At 51.1% G+C, this 24170-nt stretch overlaps 1 protein-coding gene and 1 long non-coding RNA gene across 6 annotated transcripts in view; both read left to right on the top strand.

Annotated features, from left to right (window-relative positions):
* The first annotated feature begins 12700 nt into the window (after positions 1-12700).
* Positions 12701-16509, top strand: IRF2BPL (interferon regulatory factor 2 binding protein like). Its single transcript, XM_081290619.1, has one exon. It carries the CDS (start codon positions 14031-14033, stop codon positions 16383-16385), a length of 2355 nt encoding a protein of 784 aa, XP_081146745.1. The 5' UTR covers positions 12701-14030; the 3' UTR covers positions 16386-16509.
* A 1643-nt stretch (positions 16510-18152) lies between these two features.
* Positions 18153-24170, top strand: part of LOC308647577 — a 41466-nt gene continuing 35448 nt past the window's right edge. For 3 of the 5 annotated variants that reach the window (XR_014021655.1, XR_014021656.1, XR_014021657.1), the window contains exons 1-2: positions 18153-19284; positions 20105-20173. This is a non-coding gene — a long non-coding RNA (uncharacterized lncRNA). The remainder of the gene's footprint in view (positions 19285-20104; positions 20174-24170) is intronic. The other 2 variants (XR_014021658.1, XR_014021659.1) reach the window with 2 other exon arrangements.

Here is a 24170-nt window from a genome sequence, read left to right as displayed (position 1 = left end):
AACAATGCCTTCCAGGGGCTGCGCCAGACACACTCACAGCGCCTGAAATAGACTCATTGTCCTCTTGTACAACATCCAGGAATTTGGTGAAACTCATCATTTTTTCAGGTTACCGATAATGTAAGTTTGGAAACTGAAACAGGAAGGAACACAGGCCGAAAAAGCTTTTATCCTGCCCACAGCGTTTCTCTCTCCAGATGCAAGATAGTTTTTTTTTTTTTTTTTTTCCCAACAGTACTTTGGTGGGGTTAAAATTAGCTGGCAGCATTCTGGTCACATGCTAGACAACAAAACAAAAGGGAATTGTTCCCTGCCGCTCCTGAACTGGCCCAGGACAGGCCTTCCTAATCCATGGATTTCTGGGAAGCCGGCCCTTCAGGCACTGTTGTAGAGGGGCCACATCATGGACTCCCCTCTGCAATGCCCCTGCCGTAGCAGGGCAGAGCAGCACGAGAACAAGGCAGTTTAGAACCTTGGGGCTCCACTCCTCTGGGAAGGCACTCAAGGACCCCAAATGGCTTTTGCAAGTCTTTCTCACTGCTGCTGACAAATAAGCAAGCAAGCGTCACAGGACACAGAGAGGAAGGGTAACATCTGAAATGTGAACCTGGGCATGTGTTGCTTTGGGAAGCAGTTGGCTGCTGCAGGCAGGGTTAGGACATAAAAGAATACATCTGAGAGAGCACTTAGGACAGATTCTTTATCTCTGGACCCTGATGATGATAGGAGCGCATCATGATCTGCTCTGCTCTGTTCTTCCAGTTTAAAACTGTGACCAGAAGCCCTGGGTTAAAAATACAGCCTCTGATTCACGCACAGTCAGGAAACATGGTTGAGCTCAGTACAGAAACATGTCCGTCAACCTGGGAAAGGAATCACCACCACGAAATATGCTTTTGGCTTGCCAAAGCTTAGCAGCTGTGAGAGCCAAAACCCAGCTGCCTGTGCTGTCTGGGGAAGGTGTGTGTGAGGGGGGGTGGTGCACTTTCTAAATCACCTGATCTGCTTCCAACTCCAGTTTAATTCCAAGTCGAACCCCATGTCTCCAGGGCCAACTCCTCCTAAAAATCGTGTTTTAACACTAACCTCCAGCTCTGTGTCTGCCAGCAAGGTGAAGCAGATGGCTTTTGTTGATTAATTTATTTATTTGGAAGGGGCTACTTTGGAATCAGGAAATTCCAGCGAGACAGAGTACATCGCCTTGACCATGATTGCCATGACAATCATGAGCAGGCACCCAGAGAGAGGCAGGTTCAAAGAAATTGCAGCTAAGCCCCAGGAAGGGAGGGGGGGCCTTGTCAGTCTTCCTCCTGTCCAGGCTCTGCATTAGCCCTGCACTTGGTAGAAATACCTCCTTTGGTTTCCCGTTCCGTGGTATTCAAGGATTTGTGTGAGCCGTGGAGGGTCCCCTTTGTCAAAAGACTTCACAAGCCAAACAGGCCTGTGACTTGTACCTCAACTTGAAACCCTCATTATTCAGACAGACCCAAACAGAAGGCACAAGCGCCTTACCTCCCCCGCACATAAAGTCCTCTTTAATTAACATACACCATTTTTCAATGGAACAGCCTCAAGGTGTTAAAAGTACATAAAGGTCTGAAAGCTGAAACCCTAAGTAAATAGTGCACTGAAATATATTTAGCAGAAAATATTGAAAGCCACAGGAAAAATACATTCCCTTCCTGGGATGTTAACAAAGGTTTAGGTTCAGGAAACCTTTAGGAAAGAGTGAGAGAAGAAGGAATAGGTCTCACCTTTTCTACCCCCAATGTAAACAAATCACTAAACCTCTTTGGTCTCCATAGGCCTTGGCTGGAGTGAAGTATTTCATTTTTTCCCCCATTAAAGGGGCCACCCGGAGAGCTAGCATTACAGATCTGAAAATATCCCAAATCTGAACGTGCTATTTTGTTTCTGTACACAGAATCAGACTGTGTTTCAAATGGCAGCTTACACCAAATTGTGGTGGTGGGGGGGTGGTGGTGCTGCAGTCATGCAGCTAGTGAGCAGCTCACAGTCACCTGAAATCGAGGTGTAAATGACAGATCTGTTTCACCTTGGCTCACCCACTGTCTTGTCTCCCACAGGAACGTACCCGTACCCTCTGTCGTGGTTGCCCAAGGTGATGTCATTGTCATTCTAAAGCCCGTGGTTCCAAGGGACTCGGTTTCCTGTGTTGCAATAAGATGGTTTCGGAAAGACCCAGGTTTCCTGCAGTCTCAGGGTGGGGAGGAAGGAACAGGAAAGGACAGGCAGCCACTCTCTTCTAAGATGGATGCTGTATGATGTAAGTGGCTGGCTAAAATATCTGGCAGGCTTGCAGTTTTAAGTTGCCAGCTAAATATTATTAAAAAGATAAAATACACGCAAACTGTGCAGAATGTAGGGCTGCTGTGTTTACATCCGGGTTTTGATGACTCAAAGACTTACACTTGGGCTTGCTGAAAAGCTCTATTAAAAACACAGCTTTGTGACAGCCTCCAGGGAGCAGGAAGAAGGGCTGGGGGGGGGGGCTGGGGGGGGGCTGGAGGGGCGGAGGGAGGGGCCGGTGATCGACCGAGGACGGGGTTCAGGTCTGGGCTCCTGGCTAGCACTTAGCTCCAGGGACGCGCTTAGGGGTTAACCTCCTCTCGTCCTGGGGACCAGGGAGGGGAGGGTTAACCTTTTTCCAGAACATTTATTTCACCATCTCACTGACTAGAGGGAGGAGGGGCGGGAGGGAGGGAGCGAGAGCCTGCCGCGCTGAGAGGCTGCGGATCACAAGGCCATTCTGATAGCCTCCTGTCCCCATGGCAACTGCAACGGCATTTATCAGTTCCTTCTGCGCACAGGCACGGCAAATCTGCATTGCACATGGCAGGCTTCCAGCATTTCAAATGAAAGAGCACTTTGAACGGCTGCCAAGTTTGGAAGGAGCAGAACTGTCAGGGCTGCTTAAAGCTGGCAGTTTATACTGGGGAGGTTTTCGCTTCCCAGAATCCTCCGGGCCTGGCAAGCTGCCAAGTACTTAGCGGAAGCTAAAAAGTAACTCGCTCCCTTCCCTCCCCTCCCTCCCCCTGCTCAGCTCCCCCTCCACGCCGTTCACCGCAGTGCTCCCAAAATTTTCCACATGTCCTGTGTCACCAGTGTAGACTGTACAATGAAAACCAGAACGCTGGCCGCCCACCATCGGGCTTTTCGTAATAATGGGGGTGGGGGGATAGGATGCAATCAGAGACTGACAGGCAAGCTGGGTCCCCTGTACCTGCCCTAACCCCATAACCACTGGGTGGGAACGCCTGTGGTATGTGTGCCTTTCGGCCTTAAAATACATGAATAAATAAAAATCAAAGCAGCTTCAGAACCAAGATACCCTGAGCCCTGGGTGGGGAGGGACGGAGGGTGGGGAGGTGGGTTTTGGCTGGATGGTTTTTGAGCTGCATGTAGGGTTGGGAATGGTAAGTTCTGCAGGCAAATGCAAAATGTTGGTCATCTCCAGCTTTTCTGCGAGCTGTGGGGAAGAGGGTTGTTATTGAGAGCTGAGCTGTTTCTGGAACTTTCCTTGGATCTCTCAGACGTCATGATGAAAGCTCTGAGGCCACCGATAGGGAGGGAGTTCAGAGATGGTTTTCAATGGAAAGTTTACCAGATAACTTCTGACCGTCATGCACAGCCCAGAGCACAAGGGCTTCTACTGGCAGAAAGTGGAAATTGGCATAGTGTTCACTGTGCTGATTTTTTTTTTTTTTTAATGAAAATCTACACTGAGATCAAGGGCTTGGGCTTTATTTTCCAGCACAAATAGAACGAAAATTGTCTGCCGCTTAGGCGGTTGGATAGAGTTCAGGAAAACTATGTCTGGCATTAATTCCAAAGTGGAGGTTTTGGTTCAAGCGAGGCCCATTAATTTTAGTAAACTGTTTTCACTAGTCCAGACCCTGCTGTGCAAGGACTATTTATTACCTTTTGCTAACCTGATGTCTGCAGAGTTGTAAAGCAAAGGGGAAAAAAAATCCAGGGTGGAGATATCTATATCTTGGATCAAATGGGTTTTGCACCTTCCCTTTGGGGGTCATGTTTTATGGGGAGTTTTCTATCCATGGCTTTTCTTTATCAGTGCCATTTTTTTTAAAAAATCTGTCTTGCAATGAATTAGATAAAAATCCTGATAGAGAGGAATCTGTTGAGAGCAAATACCCATCCCCTGCCTCCTTCAGAAAGGGCACCTCCCAGCCACAGGGATGTTTTGTGTGTCTATCCCAGGGCTTCCAGGCCCAAAGTCCAGGGCATAGCCCTGACACAATTCACCCTGATGATCGGGTCTAAAACACACCAAGACAGTCAATTTTGGCATTTGTTCTTCCTTAGGAATTTTACTAGCTGCCTTAGAAAAGCACATAAATTACTTCCCCCTCCCTCCCTTTTTTCCATGCCTTCTCTCTTCAGCCCCCAGCCCCCCAGTCCATCTTGATGTCATTTCAAAGAGAAGGATGAAAAGAGGGGATTTGTCAGGCAGTCCAGTTTGTGAGTGTGTCTTGCCAGGCCCCAAACACACACCACACACACACACACACACACACACACACACACACACACACAACCAGCTGAGAATGTTAATCAGAATTAAAAGCCAGTCAGTACTATTAAAGCATCAAACAGGAAGACCTGGAGAAGGAGGGGGACTTAGAGAAGGAAGGGGACTTTGGGGGTGGAATCGAGGGAATGGGAATGAAATATAATTCGGTCCTTTGCGCTGACTTACTAAAATAAAGGAGGGGAGAGGTAGCAGTAGCCCCGATTTGGTCAGCTTGTCAAATGTCAAATTTATCGGTCTTTCCTTTTAACTAATCCCCTCCCCCCGCCCCCGCCCCAACACAGTCAAGTTTTGTGCCATTCCCAAGTGTGATTAATCTCTGGCAGAGACCAGAAACAGGAGTAGGTTTCTTGGCTGCCCGTCCTGATAAACAATCTGTTCTTGGGAAGAGTAGGTGAAGGGGGCTGAGGCGGGTGATCTGCGGGCCAGGGGTGGGGGTAGAAGAAGAGGGGAAGAGGGGACGACTGTGAGGGCAGCCCCGGTTAACCCTAGCAGAGGCCCGCCCTCCCCTAAAATATGAGTGTCCCTTCTCTGGGCGCGTGGTTTGGGGGTGGGTCAGGTTTCCTGCCCTTAAGAATGTGGACAGACAGTGGATCCTTTCTTGCTGCCAGCTCAGGACGTCCAGGGAACGTCAGAGCCACCGAGGCCTGGGAAGGGGAGGAGCCGGGAGAGGAGCGCGCGTGTCCAGCGTCTTGGGACCCTTCTCCAATGCGCAGGAGTACACCCTAGGGTTGCGCGTGCACAGATCCTGATTGCGGGCGTAGGGAAACCGAGGCAGCGGCGGGGAGGACTGGAAGGGTCGGTGGTGGTAGCGAGTATGGTAAAGCCGACCAGGGAAAGCCAGAGGCCGTTCAAAACAAAAGGAGAGACTCTTTCGCGGCGTCGGGGGTCGCTGGGATCGAAACTCCGGAGGCAAAAAGGCTGGCTGTGGATTCTGCAGTGGGTTTATTGTGTGGGCAACCAGGCAGAAAGCGGCAATATGTAAAAGTGGGGAGGGGGAGAGGAAGTCGGCGGTAAAAGGAAATCAGTGCCTAGAAGGCTGCGCATGGCTGCGGAATGTCACCAAGGAGAGCGCAGTGGCACCAAATAAAAGATGAATGATCGGCCACCTTTTGGGAAAGAAATGTAAAAAATATTAATAAAGGCAAGAAACCCTCTTCTTCTCAGTTAAAAAGCAAATCCATTCCTCACCTCCTGCCTTTCCTCCCGCCCCATCACACATACAGCTCTGGTCTGCCCTGCATCCAAGAAGCCCGGGCCAGGCTCACTTTCCTTTGGATTTAATTACACGAAAATGCTGAACAAAAACCTGTAATTACACCCTTAGTCCCTGCCACTCAGGCCCAGCACACTTCCTGCCGAGTTTTGTTTTTTTTAAAGAGGAGGTCATTGCCTCTTTCTTTCCAAATTGGCCAAAACAAAAAAGTAAAAGCCCCAAATAAATCCAACAGCTCTGAGCTTCTCTAACCGCCAGGGACTTGGGAGGGGAAATCCTTATCTCTCTAGGAGAGATGAGAAGTGAGAGGCCTTCCGGGTGCTATTGTCTTGCTCCTGCTCTAAGGGGGAGAGGCAGTCACTGATTATTTGCTTGTCAGCCCTGAAGGGAAGAGATGCTAGGCTGGCAACCCAGGAGGAAACCCTCCAAGGGCAAGGTGAAGAGAATGGACAGGGCTGAGCAGCAGGCCTGGCTTTCCACCCATCTTAGCTGCAAGGGCTCAGAGCTGGAAGAGATCTGTGACAGTGCTGGCCCTTCTACAGCCCTGGGCATTAACATATGGGATTTCACAGGGAGCCCCTGAAGTAGTGAGAGCAGGCTTTAAGATCTGCATTTGACAGGTGAGGAAAGGAGGCCCAGGGAGAATAAATAGATTGCTCTAAGTCAGTCATGTGGCTGGTGGGAGTGTTGAAAAAGCACTGCCTCTCATGGCTTTTGGACTACTGCATCAGGAAACTAGGTCACTTAGGAGGAAATGGAAGCTTCTGGATTCTGTGCTGAAGCTGTCTGGCTTGGTTCATCCTTACTTAGATCCCAGCACCAAGAGAGAAAGGGCTCTCTAGATAAATTGATGAATAACTGGATGAATGGCAAATGGAAGGGCACAAGTCAAGGAGTTGGGAATGGAAACCCACCAGGCCTTCTTGCATTTTTAAGTTTCATCTTTAAAACAACACATAAGAACAGTTTCACACCCACCAGGGACCCATCTAGCTTAGATCCTCTGGGACTGGCCAGAGAGGGACCTTCAGGTGAAAGTAGTATGATGGTCCTTTAGATGGGTCAGGGTTGAGGGCCACACTGTGCCCTGTCTTGAGGGCACCAGTGATGCCTAGGTCAGGTTTGATGGTCAGGGTTACTGACCTTTTCTAGGCTGTATGTGCTTTAAGGTCAGCAGCCTGCCATGCTTGTCAAGTGGCCCCCATTCCAAGTGCAGGACGGTCTATATTAGGTAAGTGCCCCCAATCTGGAAAGAGGCTCCTTTCCACTAGAAAATGCTTGCACTTTGTTGTCCTCCTTTCCCTTCATAGTTCAGCCTGGGGTCTTTCTTCCTTGAATAGGGGCAACTGGGGAGGTTCCTAAATACTTCAGTTCATTCTAGAGCTTCAGATTTTCCTCCATTACCTCTGACTGGGCTGGGGCATAGAAAACCCAGGAAGAAGCCCTCTGTGATGGTGCAAACCTGTAATACCAGCAACATCAGAGGTTGAGGCAGGAGGATTGAAGGTGGAGGCCAGCCACAGCAACTTAGAGACTCTGTCTAAAAAGGACTAGGGCTATAGTTCAGTAGTAAAGTGTTCCCTGGTTCAATCCCCAGTGCAACAAACAAACAAAGACAAAAACAAACAAAAAACAAGAAGGGAGAGAAAATTTTTAGGGGATGTCAGAGAAAATGAGTGCCCAAGTTTTCTTGAAGTTGGATGGTGATTATTGTTATCATTATTATTGTACTGGGGATTGAATTCAGTGCTGCTTAATCACTGAGACACATCCTCTGCCCTCTTTTTTTTTTTTTTTTTTTTTTTTGATACAGGATCCCACTCAGTTGCTGAGGCTGGCTTTGAACTTCTGATCCTCCTGCTCAGCTTCCCAAACCACTGGGACTACAGGTGACAGCCTGGCTGATTTTAACTCCACAATCACCAGTGATAATTTATGCATAACCTTGCACCTACTAGGACAGTAAAGGCATTAACCTGTAAACTCCTGTGGGGGAAGGGGCTTTATTTCTTGCAGTTTCTTAAAAGCATCTGGGACCCCCCAAAGGCTAGCAGCTGGCAAGGTAGAAGAAGGAACGCCAGGTTTACAGTCATGGAAGCTGGTTTTCAGTAAATCTGGACCACCTCTGTCCCTGATTTCCTCACCTGCAGAGGAGGCTGATGAAAGTAACACCTACCTCACAGGTTGGTGTGGGGATTGGTGAGATAATGTCTGGGAATGTACTTCAGAGTCATAGACAAATGTTGGTCATTATATTGTTAAAAATCTATTACATTTTATTGTCTTCCACATGTACCAATGAACAGGCAAAGGAAGCAGAGTAATTACTTTCGTTTTACTGATGAAGAAACCAAAGTGCAAGTGATTTGCTCAAGGTCACACAGCTACTTAAGGTCACCAAAGTCCAAGTTGAACAACATAATGTAAAAGTGTACCGAATACCCGCCCCTTTTCTCTTTCTCCCTAGTTTGGGGTTGAACTACCCAGTTCAGGAAGTCAAAATATTTTGTAAGTCCAGCCCATTCCACCCAAGCGAGGGGCAGCAGCGATGGCGGAGCGCGTGTACCAGACGTGACCCAGGGGTGGCAAAGCGGCCGGGAGGGGCTTCCCGCTCTGAGGCCCCGCCTTCCGGCGGCCTCGCAGGAAAGTGCCGGCGGCAATGGGTCTCCGAAGCCCGGGGGTGGAAATCCCCTGCTCTGTGCGGGCAAGTTCGAACCTCCAGCTGAGTGGAGCCGAGGGTTCGAGAGTACACGCACCTGTGGCCTTGACCGCCACCCCACTAGCTTCCCCGCTTACTTTCTTCGTCCAAGGCTTCCTTCCTCGCCCCCCAACTCTTGGGATTGAGTACTTGTTTTAACGGGTCCGTGAATAGGCACCCTTGTCTGGCTCTTCCCCCCTTTTTTCCTCTAGGCCTCCTCCCTGGGCAGCTCAATCCAGGGTTCCTTCATTTTTGGAACTAAAAACAACAACAACAACAACAAAAACCCACGATCTTTTGCTGAGGACAGCGCTGGGCTCCCCAGTGCCCTGGCACACCGGCAAGGAGAGGAAGCCGAGGAGGCAGAAGCCAGACACGACTCCCCCACCCTGCCCCGCCTTTCTTCCCCTCGCGGTTCCTCGCCCCTCCAGGAAGAAGGCAGAGATCTGATCGTTCACTGCGGCCACTGTGCCAGCACGACCTTACGCCAGCCCTCCCTTTCCTTCTACCCGATTTTGCACAGAGCTCCAGCCTGCCCGCGCGCCCCAGGCTGGGCAGGTCCTGGCGGGCGGTGCAGGCTCGGCTCCCGGGACTTCTCAGCGAATCACGTTGTTCCTGGGATTTCACGCTCGAGTGGCTCTTGCGTAACCCCATGCCCTGGCCTAAGTTAATACATTTTTTTTTTTTAAACACCAGGATTAATCCTTTAGGGAAAGGAAAATACTTCCGCAATGGATCCGGCCCGGGAGTAAATGTGTAAATCACCCTGCAATCTCATTCCCCCACCCTCCACGGCCCTTTTGCGCGTCTTTGCAAGGCCCTGTGCTCCAATCACCACTCAGGGGTTCCTGTTGCGCGGGAACTGGGGTACTTGGGAAGGCCAGAGGCGGGCCCAACCCAGGCGTTTATTTTCATCTACTCTGAGGCAGCTCTCGCAGGCCAAGGAATCGGGTCCTGCTTATTGCGGGGCTGTTACCAAAAAAGGCCTTTCTCTCGCTGGAGCGCTTGGCGGCGCGCGTTGCAGCCGGGTGACGCGAGGTTCAACCCCGGCCTCCGGAGCCGGCTGGCTGTAGAGATGCCAGTCCAAGAGCACCCCATCCCTTCTCCATCTCTGCCACAAAACTATGGGAGCAGGGAAGGGCAGGAAGGAGATTATAGGGAGTTCGAAGTGCGCAGGCTCCTGGCGGTCCTCTCACCGCTAACGTGGGGCGGTGGCGTTCTGGAAAGGCCAAGTGGAAAGCTGACCTTTTGCTCCAGTTTAGAGCGGGGTTCTCTGAGACTGCTAGCTCAAAAGGCAAGCTAGCAGAGACAGCTACAGCGGGAAGGAACTTTAGGGAGACAGTGCTGGCGTTTCGTGCCACACTACGCTAGTCTTTTCACCCTCCCAGACCCAGACACCCGAGTGCAGAGCATCTCTGCATATCTTAGGTTGAGCCCACCCCTACTTGCCACCTCCCCAGTTCATTTCCTTCTTACCTGCCATGTGCAAAGCGAAGGGGGAAAATACATCTCCAAAACATTGGAGTTCTTGCCTTTCACAATCTGACACATTTCCAAAACGGACCCTTTCATTCAAGCAATTAGGAAGTAATTTATCACCATAAAACATAGTGGTTCTTTTTTTGGGTGTGGGGGGGCGGGGAGTAGCAGGCATGGAAAAAGCTAGTTTTTGTTGTTGTTGTCGATTGTTTTGTCTTTGTGCTAGGTATTGAACCCAGGGTCTCTTAAAAACTGAGCCACATCCCCAGACCTTTTTATTGTTTGAGACAGGGTCTCCCTAAGTTGCTTGGGGCTTCCCCGAATTGCTGAGTGGAGCCAAGAGTTTAAACTTATGATCTTCCTGTGTCAACCTCCCAAATTGCTGGCTGGGATTATAGGCCCAGGTGACCAAACCAGGTGAGAGATGTGCTCTTTAAATAAAAGGATTAAGAGACCATATTGGAAGTTTGTGTAAATGCACGCTGATTTCTAACTTGTATGTCTGAGTTATGGTGTGTTTGTGTGTGTGTGTGTATCCTTTAGTAACAGTGAAGACTGAGACAGGGAGATGGAGACATATGTGTGTGCATACCAAACATAACACTATGACATAGGATCCAACTTCCTTTCTCTAGCTGCCTGGCTGGAGGGTTGTGGCTAAGTTGCTGTTTCTCCAGTATTTTTGGTTCAATGAAGGGAAGGGCTGAATAAATAATGTAAAGAAATGGGTCAACCAGTTAAGCCAAAGCTAAGGAACCTCAGGCTGGCAGGGAATGTCAAGCCATTTCCTAGCCCTATGTTTTGACTCACTCCAGGATACTGAGTGTGATGTGGGGAGGGCAGAAGTCTGGGAGATGAGGCAATGCTCTCAGAGCAGCTCTCTGCAAAGGAATCATTGCTCTGAGCCAGCCGGCCAAGCAAAGTTTATTATTGCTCTGGAGTGCATAGTGAGCACACTGTTTTGCAAAAACAGAAATCTGGCTGCTCTAAAATGAAAGGGGGGGCTCCCTTAGGGCTCTTGCTTCCCCCTTTCTCCCTATCCTTAGAAACTCCCCTTTCATTTGCACCTGGGGCCCCAGAATAAGTGCAAGATCTGGGTGCTGGGAGTGGCAGACAGGGGAAGGTTCTGGAAATTGGGTGTCAAAAATAAATATTTCTTGATTCAACTGAACTTTATTACAGTAATAGTAACGGTAGCGCGCTCGCCTGGCGTGCGTGCGGCCCGGGTTCAATCCTCAGCACCACATACAAACAAAGATGTTGTGTCCGCTGAGAACTAAAAAATAAATATAAAAAAAAAAAATAGTAACGGTAGTGATAAGAATAATGACCCTTATGTTTTAAGCACTTTTACAAAGTACTTTTTACCTGTTAGCCAGCAACAGTACCAATACCGATAATAACCAACACTTGCTGGCAGCTTCCTGAGCGACCCACACTGTGCTCTATATACTCTATGTTGTATTTATGTTACAGTCTGTAGCAGTAGCAGATCCACAACTTCTGTATATGGAAGAATTCCTTGGCACAATCTTGGAAGGGGAGGCTGGGGGTTCGTTGTGAAGGCACATTTGCATAGCACTTTACATAGGATTATATATAATAAAGAATGGGGCACTGATGAGAATTTTGAGTATCCCAAATCACCTCTGGGAGCCTAAGCTTGTGAAAGCCATCTCTCAAAAACAGATTTACTGGCTCAGATCCCAGCTGTAGCTCCAAATGTTGTAGGCACATTATTTAACCTCTTTACTTACCTGGACTGTAAAATGGAGTCAACAGAATCAACCTTGCAAATAATGATAAGGGTTTAATATAGATAATACACAATAATGTAAGTATAATATTAAGGTTGATGCAGATAAGCTGTTTTATACAGTGTCAGATCTTCCTAAACCTCAGTAAGAGTTACTTCTTACTATAAAACAAATTAAAATCTCAATCCTAACAAGTTAGAAGCTATTGTTCCATTTTACAGAAAGACAACAGAAGTTATGTAAATAACTAGCTCAAAGTTGCAAAGGAAATTCCAACCCTGGGCAGAATCCAATTCCATTACATCGCCTCCCTTCCTCAAGGATTATCTCAATTATCATGAGGGGGTGGGGGGAAGGCAAACCTAATAAACAGAAGAATCAGTTGAAATGCCCCAATCAGAGATAGGACCAACACATCTGTTCTACAATGAGCAATGATGAACAGTAATCTTGTAAGGGAAAAAGAAATCCTGGCCTTGCCCAGCGTTCTGGAGCAATAAGGAATAAAATCAGGGCACGTGAGAAAGAACTTTGAAAACTGTGGCTGCACTGTACAAAAAGCTATCAGTATTACTAAATGCTACCCCCACCTTCTTTTAATGAATCTAGAAAAACCACTCACCTGTTTGGCCTTTCCAGCACCTCCCCCTCCCTGCCCTCAACTGCAGCTGTGCGCAGCCAGTTGACTGTTTTCTTTAAAGGCCTCCGGGTGCTCAGAGCTTCTTTAGACATTCAGCCAAAATTTTTTGAGTTCGGTTAGCGGGAGAGGGAACTCACCCTGAATTCATTTAGCGCCATCATTGAACCTCGGGTTCCTAGACCAGGGCACAAAAACAGATCCAAAATGGTTTCAGGATATTGGAAAACAGCTAATTTTGCAGGTGCTTCGACATCAATGTGGCAAGGAGTAACATACATGAGGGACGGGGGCGGGGGATTGATCTCAGATGAAATGGGTAATACTTTGATTGAAATGCGTAATACTTTGATTGAAATGAAATGTGAAAATTCTGAAACAGGACATTTAAATTCGCTGCCTGGGGTGGGGTGGGGAACGGGGATCGGAAGCAACGCTTGTGGTTCTTAAAAGCATTTTTACTTGGGAAAGCCGGGCAGGGAAAGGAAAGGTCAACGTCTGTTTAATTTCCACCCCCAGCCCTGGACTTCCAGCTTTAGCTCGCCGGCCTCAGCTGTTGTACACACACGGCGAGGGGGAGGGGAGGGCGGAGGCGCGGAGGAGGGGCCGGCTGGGAGGAATCTGGGCGTCCTGCCGCGCATGCGCCTTTCCCGAGCAACAAGTGGGCTCCACAGAGGAAGTGTAAAGGGGGGTGGAGAGACTGGTGCAGAGCATGGCGGTGACGTCAGCGCTCCGCCCGGGCGGCATCCCGCGCGGCCAAGCCGGGGACAGCGCGAGCTGCAGCCCGAGCAGGAGCGCCGAGACGCGCCTCCGGAACGTAGAGTAACAATCACAACCCCACATTCCGGGCGAGCACGAGCGGGAAGGGATGCGACCCGGGCCGAGGCGCCGCGCGAGCGCCCTGCAGCCAACGTGAGCGCCGCCAACCGCGGCGGCCCGGGCGCCGGCCAGGCCAGGGGGCGGCGGGAGCCTGCGTGCGTGCGCTCCTCTCCTCAGCTCTCGTGCGTCCTGGAAGCGGTGGCCGCTGCGGCTCCCTCCGGCGTGCAAACCCTGCCGCCAACAACCGAACGGCCGACCCTGCGGAGGGGAGAAGCTCCTCTCGGCTGCCACCCCCTCCCCCGGCCCTCCAGGGAAGCAGCGGCTTCAGCAAGATTGGACCCGGGCACCGGGTGGCACAGCCCTCTAGCCCTCGCCCCAGGGTGCCTGGCGGGGAGAGGACGCAGCTCGTAGGGGGGCCCCCAGGGGAGAGGAAGAGGCAGCCCCGTTCGAGCTTCCACGCACCAGCCACTCCGGGGAGGGGGCCAAAAGGCAACGGCGGCCAGCACCGGACACCCTCGCCCCCTCCCCCCGGGCCCGGAGCTTCCAACCCCGATCTGCCGCACCAGGAAGAAGGCGCCTGGGCTCGTTTCCCGACGAGACAGCCGCAGTAGGAGGTGGGGGCGAGGAGGGGGCTGAACCCGTCCACCGCCCCGGCGGTGGAGCCCCCGCGGAGAGGCCCTGCGCCGGCGGTGGAGACTCGTGCTCCCTCCAGCCCCGGGGGCAGAACTTTCTCGCCCCCCCTCGTCCCTCCCCCGCAGCCGGACTCCCTCCCCAGCCAGCCAGTCCTCCCGGAGGAGAAGGCGCCGCGGAGACAGCCCGGGCGGGGGCCTCCCTTACCCAGGGCTGGCATCATGTCGGCGGCGCAGGTGTCCTCGTCCCGAAGACAGTCTTGCTACCTGTGCGACCTGCCCCGTATGCCCTGGGCCATGATCTGGGACTTCTCCGAACCTGTGTGCCGCGGTTGCGTCAACTACGAAGGCGCAGATCGCATAGAGTTCGTGATCGAGACCGCGCGCCAGCTGAAGCGGGCTCACGGCTGCTTCCAGGACGGCCGCTCCCCCGGGCCGCCGCCGCCCGTCGGGGTCAAGACGGTGGCCCTGTCGGCTAAGGAAGCGGCGGCGGCGGCAGCGGCGGCGGCGGCAGCTGCCGCGCAACAGCAACAGCAGCAGCAGCAGCAACAACAACAGCAGCAGCAGCCGCAGCTCAACCACGTCGATGGTTCCAGCAAGGCTGCGGTACTGGCGGCCCCGTCCGGCCTAGAGCGCTATGGTCTCAGCGCCGCCGCCGCCGCTGCCGCCGCAGCCGCGGTGGAACAACGCAGCCGCTTCGAGTACCCGCCACCGCCGGTGAGCCTGGGGAGCAGCAGTCACACCGCGCGGTTGCCCAATGGCCTTGGGGGCCCAAACGGCTTCCCAAAGCCAGCATCAGAGGAGGGGCCCCCAGAGCTGAACCGACAGAGCCCCAACTCCTCTTCCGCTGCAGCGTCGGTGGCCTCTCGGCGTGGGACACATGGTGGGCTGGTGACTGGGCTGCCCAACCCGGGGGGTGGCGGGGGCCCCCAACTCGCGGTGCCTCCCAACTTGCTGCCACAAACGCTGCTTAACGGCCCAGCCAGCGCCGCGGTGCTGCCCCCGCCTCCGCCCCACGCGCTGGGAAGCCGCGGACCCCCGACGCCAGCACCGCCAGGGGCTCCCGGAGGCCCAGCCTGTCTTGGGGGCACCCCGGGCGTTTCGGCCGCGGCGTCTACCGCGTCGTCTTCAACCTCGTCGTCGGTGGCGGAGGTGGGCGTGGGTGCTGGTGGCAAGAGGCCCGGCTCAGTGTCGAGTACCGACCAGGAGCGCGAGCTGAAGGAGAAGCAGAGAAACGCGGAGGCCCTGGCCGAGCTAAGCGAGAGCCTGCGCAACCGCGCCGAGGAGTGGGCCAACAAGCCCAAGATGGTCCGCGACACGCTGCTCACGCTGGCGGGCTGCACGCCCTACGAGGTGCGTTTCAAGAAGGACCACTCGCTGCTGGGCCGCGTCTTCGCTTTCGACGCTGTCTCCAAGCCCGGCATGGACTACGAGCTGAAGCTGTTCATTGAATATCCTACTGGCTCGGGCAACGTGTACTCCAGCGCGTCCGGTGTGGCCAAACAGATGTACCAGGACTGCATGAAGGACTTCGGCCGGGGACTCTCCTCCGGCTTCAAGTACCTGGAGTACGAGAAGAAGCACGGCTCCGGGGACTGGCGCCTGCTTGGGGACCTGCTGCCCGAAGCCGTGCGCTTCTTTAAGGAGGGCGTGCCCGGCGCGGACATGCTGCCCCAGCCCTACCTGGATGCCAGCTGCCCCATGCTGCCCACGGCGCTGGTGAGTCTCAGCCGCGCCCCCAGCGCACCTCCGGGGACTGGGGCCTTGCCGCCCGCCGCGCCCTCGGGCCGGGGCGCAGCTGCTAGCCTACGAAAGAGGAAGGCGTCCCCGGAGCCCCCGGACTCAGCCGAGGGCGCGCTGAAACTGGGCGAGGAACAGCAGAGGCAGCAGTGGATGGCAAACCAGAGCGAGGCACTGAAGCTCACCATGTCGGCCGGGGGCTTTGCGGCGCCTGGTCACACTGCTGGGGGTCCGCCCCCACCACCCCCACCCCTGGGACCCCATTCCAACCGGACCACCCCGCCGGAGTCAGCCCCGCAGAACGGTCCGTCCCCCATGGCCGCCCTCATGTCAGTAGCAGACACTCTGGGCACAGCGCACTCGCCTAAGGATGGCAGTTCAGTGCACTCAACCACTGCGTCCGCGCGGCGCAACAGCAGCAGCCCAGTGTCGCCCGCGTCGGTGCCTGGGCAGCGCCGCTTGGCATCACGTAACGGGGACCTGAATTTACAGGTGGCGCCCCCGCCGCCTAGCGCCCACCCGGGTATGGACCAAGTGCACCCCCAAAACATTCCGGATTCCCCCATGGCCAACAGCGGACCTCTCTGCTGTACCATTTGCCACGAACGTTTGGAGGACACGCATTTCGTTCAGTGCCCATCCGTCCCCAGCCACAAATTCTGCTTCCCTTGCTCTAGAGAGAGTATCAAGGCCCAGGGGGCCACTGGCGAGGTGTATTGCCCCAGCGGAGAGAAATGCCCCTTAGTCGGGTCGAATGTACCTTGGGCCTTCATGCAGGGCGAAATCGCGACTATCTTAGCTGGGGATGTTAAAGTGAAAAAGGAGAGAGACCCTTGAACCACAGGGCACCCACCTCCTTTGCCCTAGACCAGCTCCTCTCCAATCCAGAAAGCCCCTCCCCCACCCCTCCTCCAATCTCCCTCCCCTCACCCCCAAGATGTAGAATTGTGAATATTACAAACTGCAAAAAGTTAGTCTTATGTATAGACATTATTTTCGTCGTATGTTTCTATATTTTGAAACAAAGGTATGTAACTTCTTCATTTGAAGGATAAGCTGGTTTGTGTTAAGCAGTATAATATTAGTTGGGTCATTTGCATCATATTCGTTAGCATTTATTTGGTGGCAGAATGTTTGCCTAGGTACAGAATTAATAGCCCTTAGCAACGACTGCTGCTGGTGTGTATTTTTGTAAATGTTATGCACTCTGAAAGGAAAAAAACACACAAAAGAAAAAGTTGTTTTTTGTTTTTTGTTTTGCCAAGGCCAGTGTTGCTGCCTAAAAAAAAAAAAAAAATAATAATGATGCTATAAAATGGTGAAAGCTTCTTTCTAAACAGCCCCAAGTGTTGAAGTCTTCACTTTATTTTGTTCTGTTCTGTTTTGTTTTGTTTTCCTGTTTTGTTTGCAAAATGGTAAGGGGGGTGTTGGGGGGGAACGGGTGTTTTTTGTTGCAAGTTTGTGAGGGGAAGATGTTTAGGTTTGTTTCTACTGACCTGAATGTGTTGGATCTTCACGTGTTGTTTTGTTTTTGCTTTATTGATGCACGGATGCTTTTGAACAGTAGAGCGAAATGCTAGACATGGAGAATCTGCTCTGTTTGTCCTTTATACATTTCTGTAGTTAACAGAACACTGTAATGTGCCTTGGAGCTTAGTAACTTGTAATAAATTCAATTGATATTAATTCTGCCCGGAGTCAGCAAGTTTTGTCTTTCTAGGGCTAAGGCCACACAACTCTGACCTAGGGGACACCTTCCCTACCCTCAACAGAACAGGAATGCTAGTCCCTTTGAAAGCCCTCAGCTGGCCTGTGAGGAAGGCCCTGTGCTGCCTGGCTGGCTGCCCCTCCCCCTCAGTACCAGGCTATTTACATTCACCTCTTGGGGAGGCGACAGTTGCTGACTAAGCGATTTCTGTTTACTCTTCAGCATCTCTATTTTCCCCCGGAAATGGGGCCCAGCTGCAAATGGCATTGTCAGGAACGCTTTCTGGTGCCTTGCCCTGTGGCCATGAGTATACGCTGATACCCAGTGCATCTGTGACTTGACCAGTGGGGCGTGGGGGGTGGGTGGAGAAAAGCTAGGGTGCTTCGCCTCTTGGCTATGTCAGTATTCATTGTTGATGCACATTGAAAGCAAAAATTGCCACAGAGCTAGGATTCGTCAGCGAGGGCAGAGGGGTGTGGGCAACAGGGAAGCAAATGCTGAGCCCAGACACGGGAGAACCCCCGCAGCTTCCAGTCGATGCGCTGGAAAAGCAGTGTTCGCCTCGCTCATTACATGCCCTCCGCCTTTTAATAAGTATTTCCGAAGGCAGAACACAGCTGATCAGAGTGGGGGTTCAGGGGATGGGGAACCGGGGCTGGCGGCGGAAAAACCTAAACCCGGTTCCTGAAGTGAAGGTTACTTATGACACCTAATAAAATCCATTTCTATCGGTGAAGACATGCAATTACTCATGGGATCAACTTTTTGGCGGCATTTGTGAAGTGCCAAGGAGTGGGGAAGGGACAGAGGACTAATGCTTTTCGGAGCTCAGAGCCCCGGAGCTGAGACCAGATTGCAGCCCGCCCCGAGGTAGCAGAAGGCAAACAAACCTGGTTTGAACCTTGTACTTTCCTGGGAGGCAAATAGAAGAAGAGTAGAAAACAGAAGGGAGGAAGCAAAACAAAACGCCGCGATCCTATCTGAAATTCATTCCTGGCCACGCCCCATTCCTGGGCGGGGCGAGCTGGGCTCCGACCGGCCCCCCAGAGGCTGGAGGAAGATGTGAAGAAACTTGGCGACCCCACCTCACTCCTATCCCAGAAGAAGCGGGAGGGCTGCGAGAGGGGTGTGGGCACAGGCACGTTTGGAGAAAACAAATCACCGATTAGCCCAGAACCCTGGTGTGGAGGTTGGGTTGGTGTTGGAACTTGCTGTTAACGACACCCTTTTAGTTTCTGTTCCTGCTATTTGCCACCACCATTGTAGAAGCGGTGGAAACCAGGACTGTGTGTGTGTTTGTGTGTCTGCGGATGTGGATACCGGGAGATATTGATGAATCTGCTGCAGTCTCTTAATCCTGGTCCATGGGAGGTGCCTGTCTCACCTCTTTAAGAATCTCCCCACATATAAATAGACATTCGTGTCAGCTTCCTGCAAATGTGTCCTTGCATTTTCATCTGCTGCCAAGTGTTGTATTGGTGCTTATGAGTCATGAAACCTATTTTCATCCTCAGGGGTAATTAACTTGGGGGTGGGTGATAATGCATAGCAGACTGTAGGAAGAGTTAATTCTAAAACCCATCCTCGCCTGGCTACCAATCACACATTTCACTTAAAGGTCTGGGTTGGCTTTTCTCATAAGCTCATTAATTACAAAAAAAAAAAAAAAAAAAAAAATCCTGAGGATGTTTCTCGCCTGGAAGATCTTCTAAGGTGCTCCCAACCCCCACTCCCAATGCATACACTCTTGAAATGGGTTAAGGCTCGGCAGCCTGAGAAGACAGCCATTCGTGGGTGTAATTTAACCACTGCTGAAGGAAGGAGCTGTGATATGAACTTGGATGTGTGGATTACCTGTCTGGGTGTGGACCCTATGAGTAGCGTCTGGTGGCTCCCGCTGGGAGCCTGCCCTGTTATCTTCCTCTGTGTGCTCACTGGCTCCTGCCTGCTCAGAACTCTCTTCATGGCTTTGGTATTATGCTCAGGAACTTTTAGGATTACAAGACCCTTGATTACTGGTGCACAGAGGTAGGCAAGGGGGCCTGTCATTAGGAATTTAGACCATATAGTTTTCTCCCCTCTCTTGTTGCCAGGTGCTATTATTAGCGAGAAAAGCAGTAACTGTAATAATGAGGCATCCAGCAAAGGAGACCAGTTTTGTTTCAAGCCTGACTTGATGAGACCTGGGGGAGAGGAGGAGGGAGATGGAGGGAAAGAGTGGGTTGGGGTGGAATACTTGCTGAAAGTGAATTATAATGGCGCAGTTAATTAAAGTTTACCCTAGCCAGGGGCTATTTGTTAAATGGTGGCTCGCCCTTCTTCCCCCTCTCTCTAAGTGTGTCTCTGCCTCTTTTTCTTTCTTTCTTTTACTTACTTATTTATTTATTTATTTATTTTTTAGCCGTGTAACCTTTCTCTTTCCTGGACCCATTCAGTTGCTACTCTGGTGACTTAATTTGATCCTTTGCTAAGTCCCTCCTTCCCTGAAGCATTCTGTGTGCAATACCTAGGAAGCAATCCCGCCCCCCCCCCCCCCAAGCATGTGAGGATTCTTGTGGGTTTCAGAGTTTCAGACCCAGGTATCTGGATGAACCAAGCCTTCATTCATCTCTCTGTCACCCGGGGTTTCTCCACTTCCACTTCTCATTCTTTCTACCTCCTTCCCCCTCAGAGCCAAAGTAGTCAACTTTCTAAGTCTATATTGCATTTATTTATATCACTACTTCTGTGCCCATCCCAAGCTGGGTATCTCTTCTAGTGGGCATGAGGGTAGAGCAATGAGAACTTAATTCAACAGCTTTGAGAGAATACTCCGAGGGAGTTCATTTCTTGACTTTGATCCCTGCAGGCATCATCATGAGTGATCCACTGTGGAGGATAGCTAAACACATCAACTTCCAAAATATTGAGATTCAAGGTACGTTTCACATCCATCCTGCCCTGGAGTGGCTGATATAATGAGTATAGAAATTTACTTTTGTTTCCTTGTAAACTTCACCTAGTAAAGAAAGTTAGAAGTGGAAATGATCCTTGGGTGATCTAGTAAAGTGTTTTCTAAACCTTTTGGGGGTCAGAGATACCTTAGAAAAATCTAATAAAAATTGTGGTTTTCCCCTAATAAAGTAACAGGTTGTCTATGAATTGCACACTTTTTTTTTTCTGGTGTTGGGGATTGAACCCAGGATGCTCTACCACTGAACAAAATTTTTTATTTTGAGATAGGGTCTCACTAAGTTGCCCAGGCTGGCCTTGAACTTGAGATCTTCATTCCTCTACCTCCAGTCACTAAGATTATAGGTGTGTGCCACTGTGCTCCGATTATTCCACATGTTTTCTTTGCTTTTTAATATATGTTTTATGCATTTATTTTTGAGTGGATAATACATTCCTTTGGCTTGAAATTCAGAAGATGCAAAAGGGAATACAGTACAACTGTAATGTCCCCTTTTTATAACTGGCCCCTCTGACACCAGGTTCTCCTCTGGGATACGACCAGTGTTGTATTTATAAAGGGGTTTGTGTATATCTGAAACCTATCCATGGAATGTAAGGTTAGAACCCTAGTTAGAACCTTATAATGATGAGGACTTCAAAGCACAGAGATGTGAATAACTTGCCTATGGTCACACAGTGGCAGAGGGTGGGCTAGATCTCTGTTAGGAAACAGCAAAATTTTAAGGCATTTGGCTTAACTAGAGCCTTTTATGAGAAGGGGTAATGAGTGATGGGCAGAATGATGATGAATACCTGGTGGGGTAGATCATCTAGGATGTAGTAAAAACAAACAAGCATTTGTCCCATGGTGTCTCTCTCTCTCTCATCATTCTTTTTGGGAAAGGGGATGTTCAAAGAAGTTTCCATAGCCTGGTACGGTGGTGCACATCTATAATCCCAGTGGCTCCAGAGGCTAAGGCAGAAGGATCACAAATTCAAAGCCAGCCTCAGCAAAGGTGAGGTGCTAAACAACTCAGTGAAACCCTGTCTCTAAATAAAATACAAAAAAGGGCTGGAGATGTGGCTCAGTGGTCAAGTGCCCCTGCGTTCAATCCCCCGGCCTCCCCCTCCTCCCCAAAAAAGAAGTTTCTATGATTCTGGCTACAAATGTCAGGTGGGTCCAAACTGTTCTTAACCTTTGATCTGTGGACCTTTACACCACCTCCCCCTTTGCTGACTGGAAACTTCTGAAGGTTTCAAGACAGTCACATAGGTAGCTGACTAAGACCAACTTGGCACAACCGTTTGTAAGATGAAGGGTGGGGGACACACCTAGCACACTTTGCTCATTTCCTTGAAGTTGGGGCTTCTCTTCCTGTCCTTGTCCTTGTCTGACATCTCTGCCTGGGTATCTCTCTGCCACTTCAAAGGAGGGAACTGAAGGTGTTAAAGACAGGCCAGGGGTTCCACAGTGTGCCAGGTAGATGTGCACTTTGCCATCCATGCTGCACCCTGGCCCTCAGGAAGGTGCAGTGACCCGTTTTACACATATGCCTGCCAAGCTCAGACAGATTAAAGACCCAAGAACATCCAGACTCACTGCAGCTCAAACCCAGGTCAGCTGAGAGCCAGGGCTCCTCCCAGACGCCAAGGTTCCTCCATGCAGCGGGCCTCTGACTTCTGACCCCAAGGCCCAGGGATGTGAGGCTCAGAGCATGACTCCATCCATGACCCCATTCTGCATCTTCCTGGGTCTTGGAGGGAAACCCACCAACACAGGGAGCAAGGCCATCTACAGGAGGGGACATCCGGAAGACTCCAGGGGAGCCACTCGCAGGCTCCATGTTTGGGGATCACTCAGGGGTACCGTCTGAACAATATTCAGTCAGGGATTCTGGACTGAGAGTTCTGAAATCTCCCTCCATGGACTCCTACTTTCAAACTTAATTAGAGAGCAAACCCACCTTTGTCTCAGCTTTGATGAAACAGAGGGGTGGGCAGAAAGCAGATGGTGAGTCTAGATTCTAAAACATGTTGCTCCTTTGGGGAGCCTCAGCCCCACCAGCCATGCTTCCCTGGCACTCTTGTTTGTTTTAAGGGAAAACAGTAGTTGGTTAACTTTGGTGCCTTGTGTAGTTGTCCTGCCTCTTTTGGGGGCCCCAGGGTACATCTACCAGACAAGACAGGTCTGGGTGTTGGTCTTGGGATCCAGTAAATCTTACCCTACACCAAAGCCCAAATCGTGGGTCCCTACTTCATTCCACTGAAGACAATGTCCTAACCTCCCAGCTGGGCTCCTGGTGGCTCTGGTCTCTATCAGTCAATCCTCTTCCTTCTAGCATGACACACCCTGGCTTAGAACCTTCCTTGGTTCCTTGTTCCCTGTCCAAACTCCTCAGCACAAGGAGCAAAGCCCTCCACTATCTCTTCAATATTTTAATTTTTAAAAGGCTCTTACATACACATGGCGAAAGGGAAAAAAATATCAAAGAGCATGAAAAGATTCTCAGTGCAAAGTGGGTTGGTCTCCTTTCTGTTCCAAATCTTCAGTTCTCCTAGGAGGGAACCTCAGTGAGCAGTTATTTGGTATCTACTTTCAGCAGTAGTAGATGCACAAAGGAGCTTAGATCTATAATATGGATCCCCTGGGGGTAGATCTGGATCCAGGACAAGGATCTGGAATTAGGTCAGAGAGACCCCTATCTTGTTCTGGGGTGCTAAATTGAAGGTCAGCTGATGGCCCCTATCCCCACATTGGAGGGTTAACTTTTATTCTTCATATATTCCTAGGCAAGGTGTGTGTGTGGGTGCACGTGTGTGCACAGGTGTGCCCTTGGTCCACATCCAGTATGTTTATATTTTTGCCTGAGTTGGGGAGTTGGGCTCCCCAAGCCAGCTCCTGAGTGGCCTCAAGATTCTCTGGAAGGAACAGAGCAAGTGTCTGGGACAAGTAGGGCAGTGACCACAGAGGCCAGCTATGCTCTGGAATATCCAGAACCTTCTTCACCAACAACCATACTCCTCTCCCTCTCCTGTCACCCACAGGGCTTGGTGAAACTGGCAGAATTGCACTGTAGGTGGCAACCTGGGGGGCTTTGGCAAAAAGAAAGAGCAAAGGAGAGAAATAGTTGAACAGGAGCTTCCGACCAGCCAGGGCGGGGTGGTGCATACCTGTAATCCCAGTGGCTCAGGAGGCTGAGGCAGGAGGATCACAGGTATGAAGCCAGCCTCAGCAACTTAGCAAGGTTGTAAGCAACCTAGGTAGACCCAGTCTCAAAATAAGAAGTAAAAAGGGCTGGGGATGTGGCTCAGTGGTTAAGCACCCCTGAGTTCTATCCCTGACCAAAAATCAAAACCAAAACCAAACCGACTTCAGGCCTGACAGTGAGCCAGGTATTGTTATATACAAGTTCTCCATTAAAATCCTTGAGGCTGGTTGTGGCTATTATTCTCCTTTGACAGGAAAATACCCATCCTAGATGCTGTTGTTACCCCACTTAACAGATGAGGACACTGAGACTCAGGGTATTTAATAATTTGCCCCTCTCTGGCTTCCCTCCTCTCCCATCTGAAGGGGCTTCACTCCCTTCTAGCTCGGCTTCCCAGACCTGGCCCTCTGCCACCACTAACTCTGCTAGGGGCTCTGGGGTTTTGTTGCAGGGAGGAGTGAGCACTTGAATTTTGGAGCCATGGGCTCTGGTTCTGGGGCAGCTGAAGCTACAGGAGGTCCTCTGCATCTCAAAACAGGCTTGAGAGGCTGGGGCGCCTGACCCTACTGATGGCCAGCACCCTGGGAGAGCCTGCTCTGGAATGTGGGGTCACGTGGACACAAAGGAATTAACTCCGTGCCCCTGGGTCTCAGCCCAGATGGTCATGGCCATGTGACTGACTACCTCTTACAACTGCCCCTACTCTTTGCCCCTTGTCTGCCTGGAGCTGTGGGCTCTGTTGGTTTTGGATCAGAGATGGTGGCTTGGGGA

Source organism: Spermophilus citellus, assembly GCF_964194105.1.
Source record: "Spermophilus citellus genome assembly, chromosome: 4".
NCBI lineage: Eukaryota > Metazoa > Chordata > Mammalia > Rodentia > Sciuridae > Spermophilus > Spermophilus citellus.
This window is presented reverse-complemented; position numbering and strand designations above follow the sequence as displayed.

Excerpts from the sequence above, each read along its gene's own strand:
- IRF2BPL (XM_081290619.1), top strand. The coding sequence starts at position 14,031 with ATGTCGGCGGCGCAGGTGTCCTCGTCCCGAAGACAGTCTTGCTACCTG.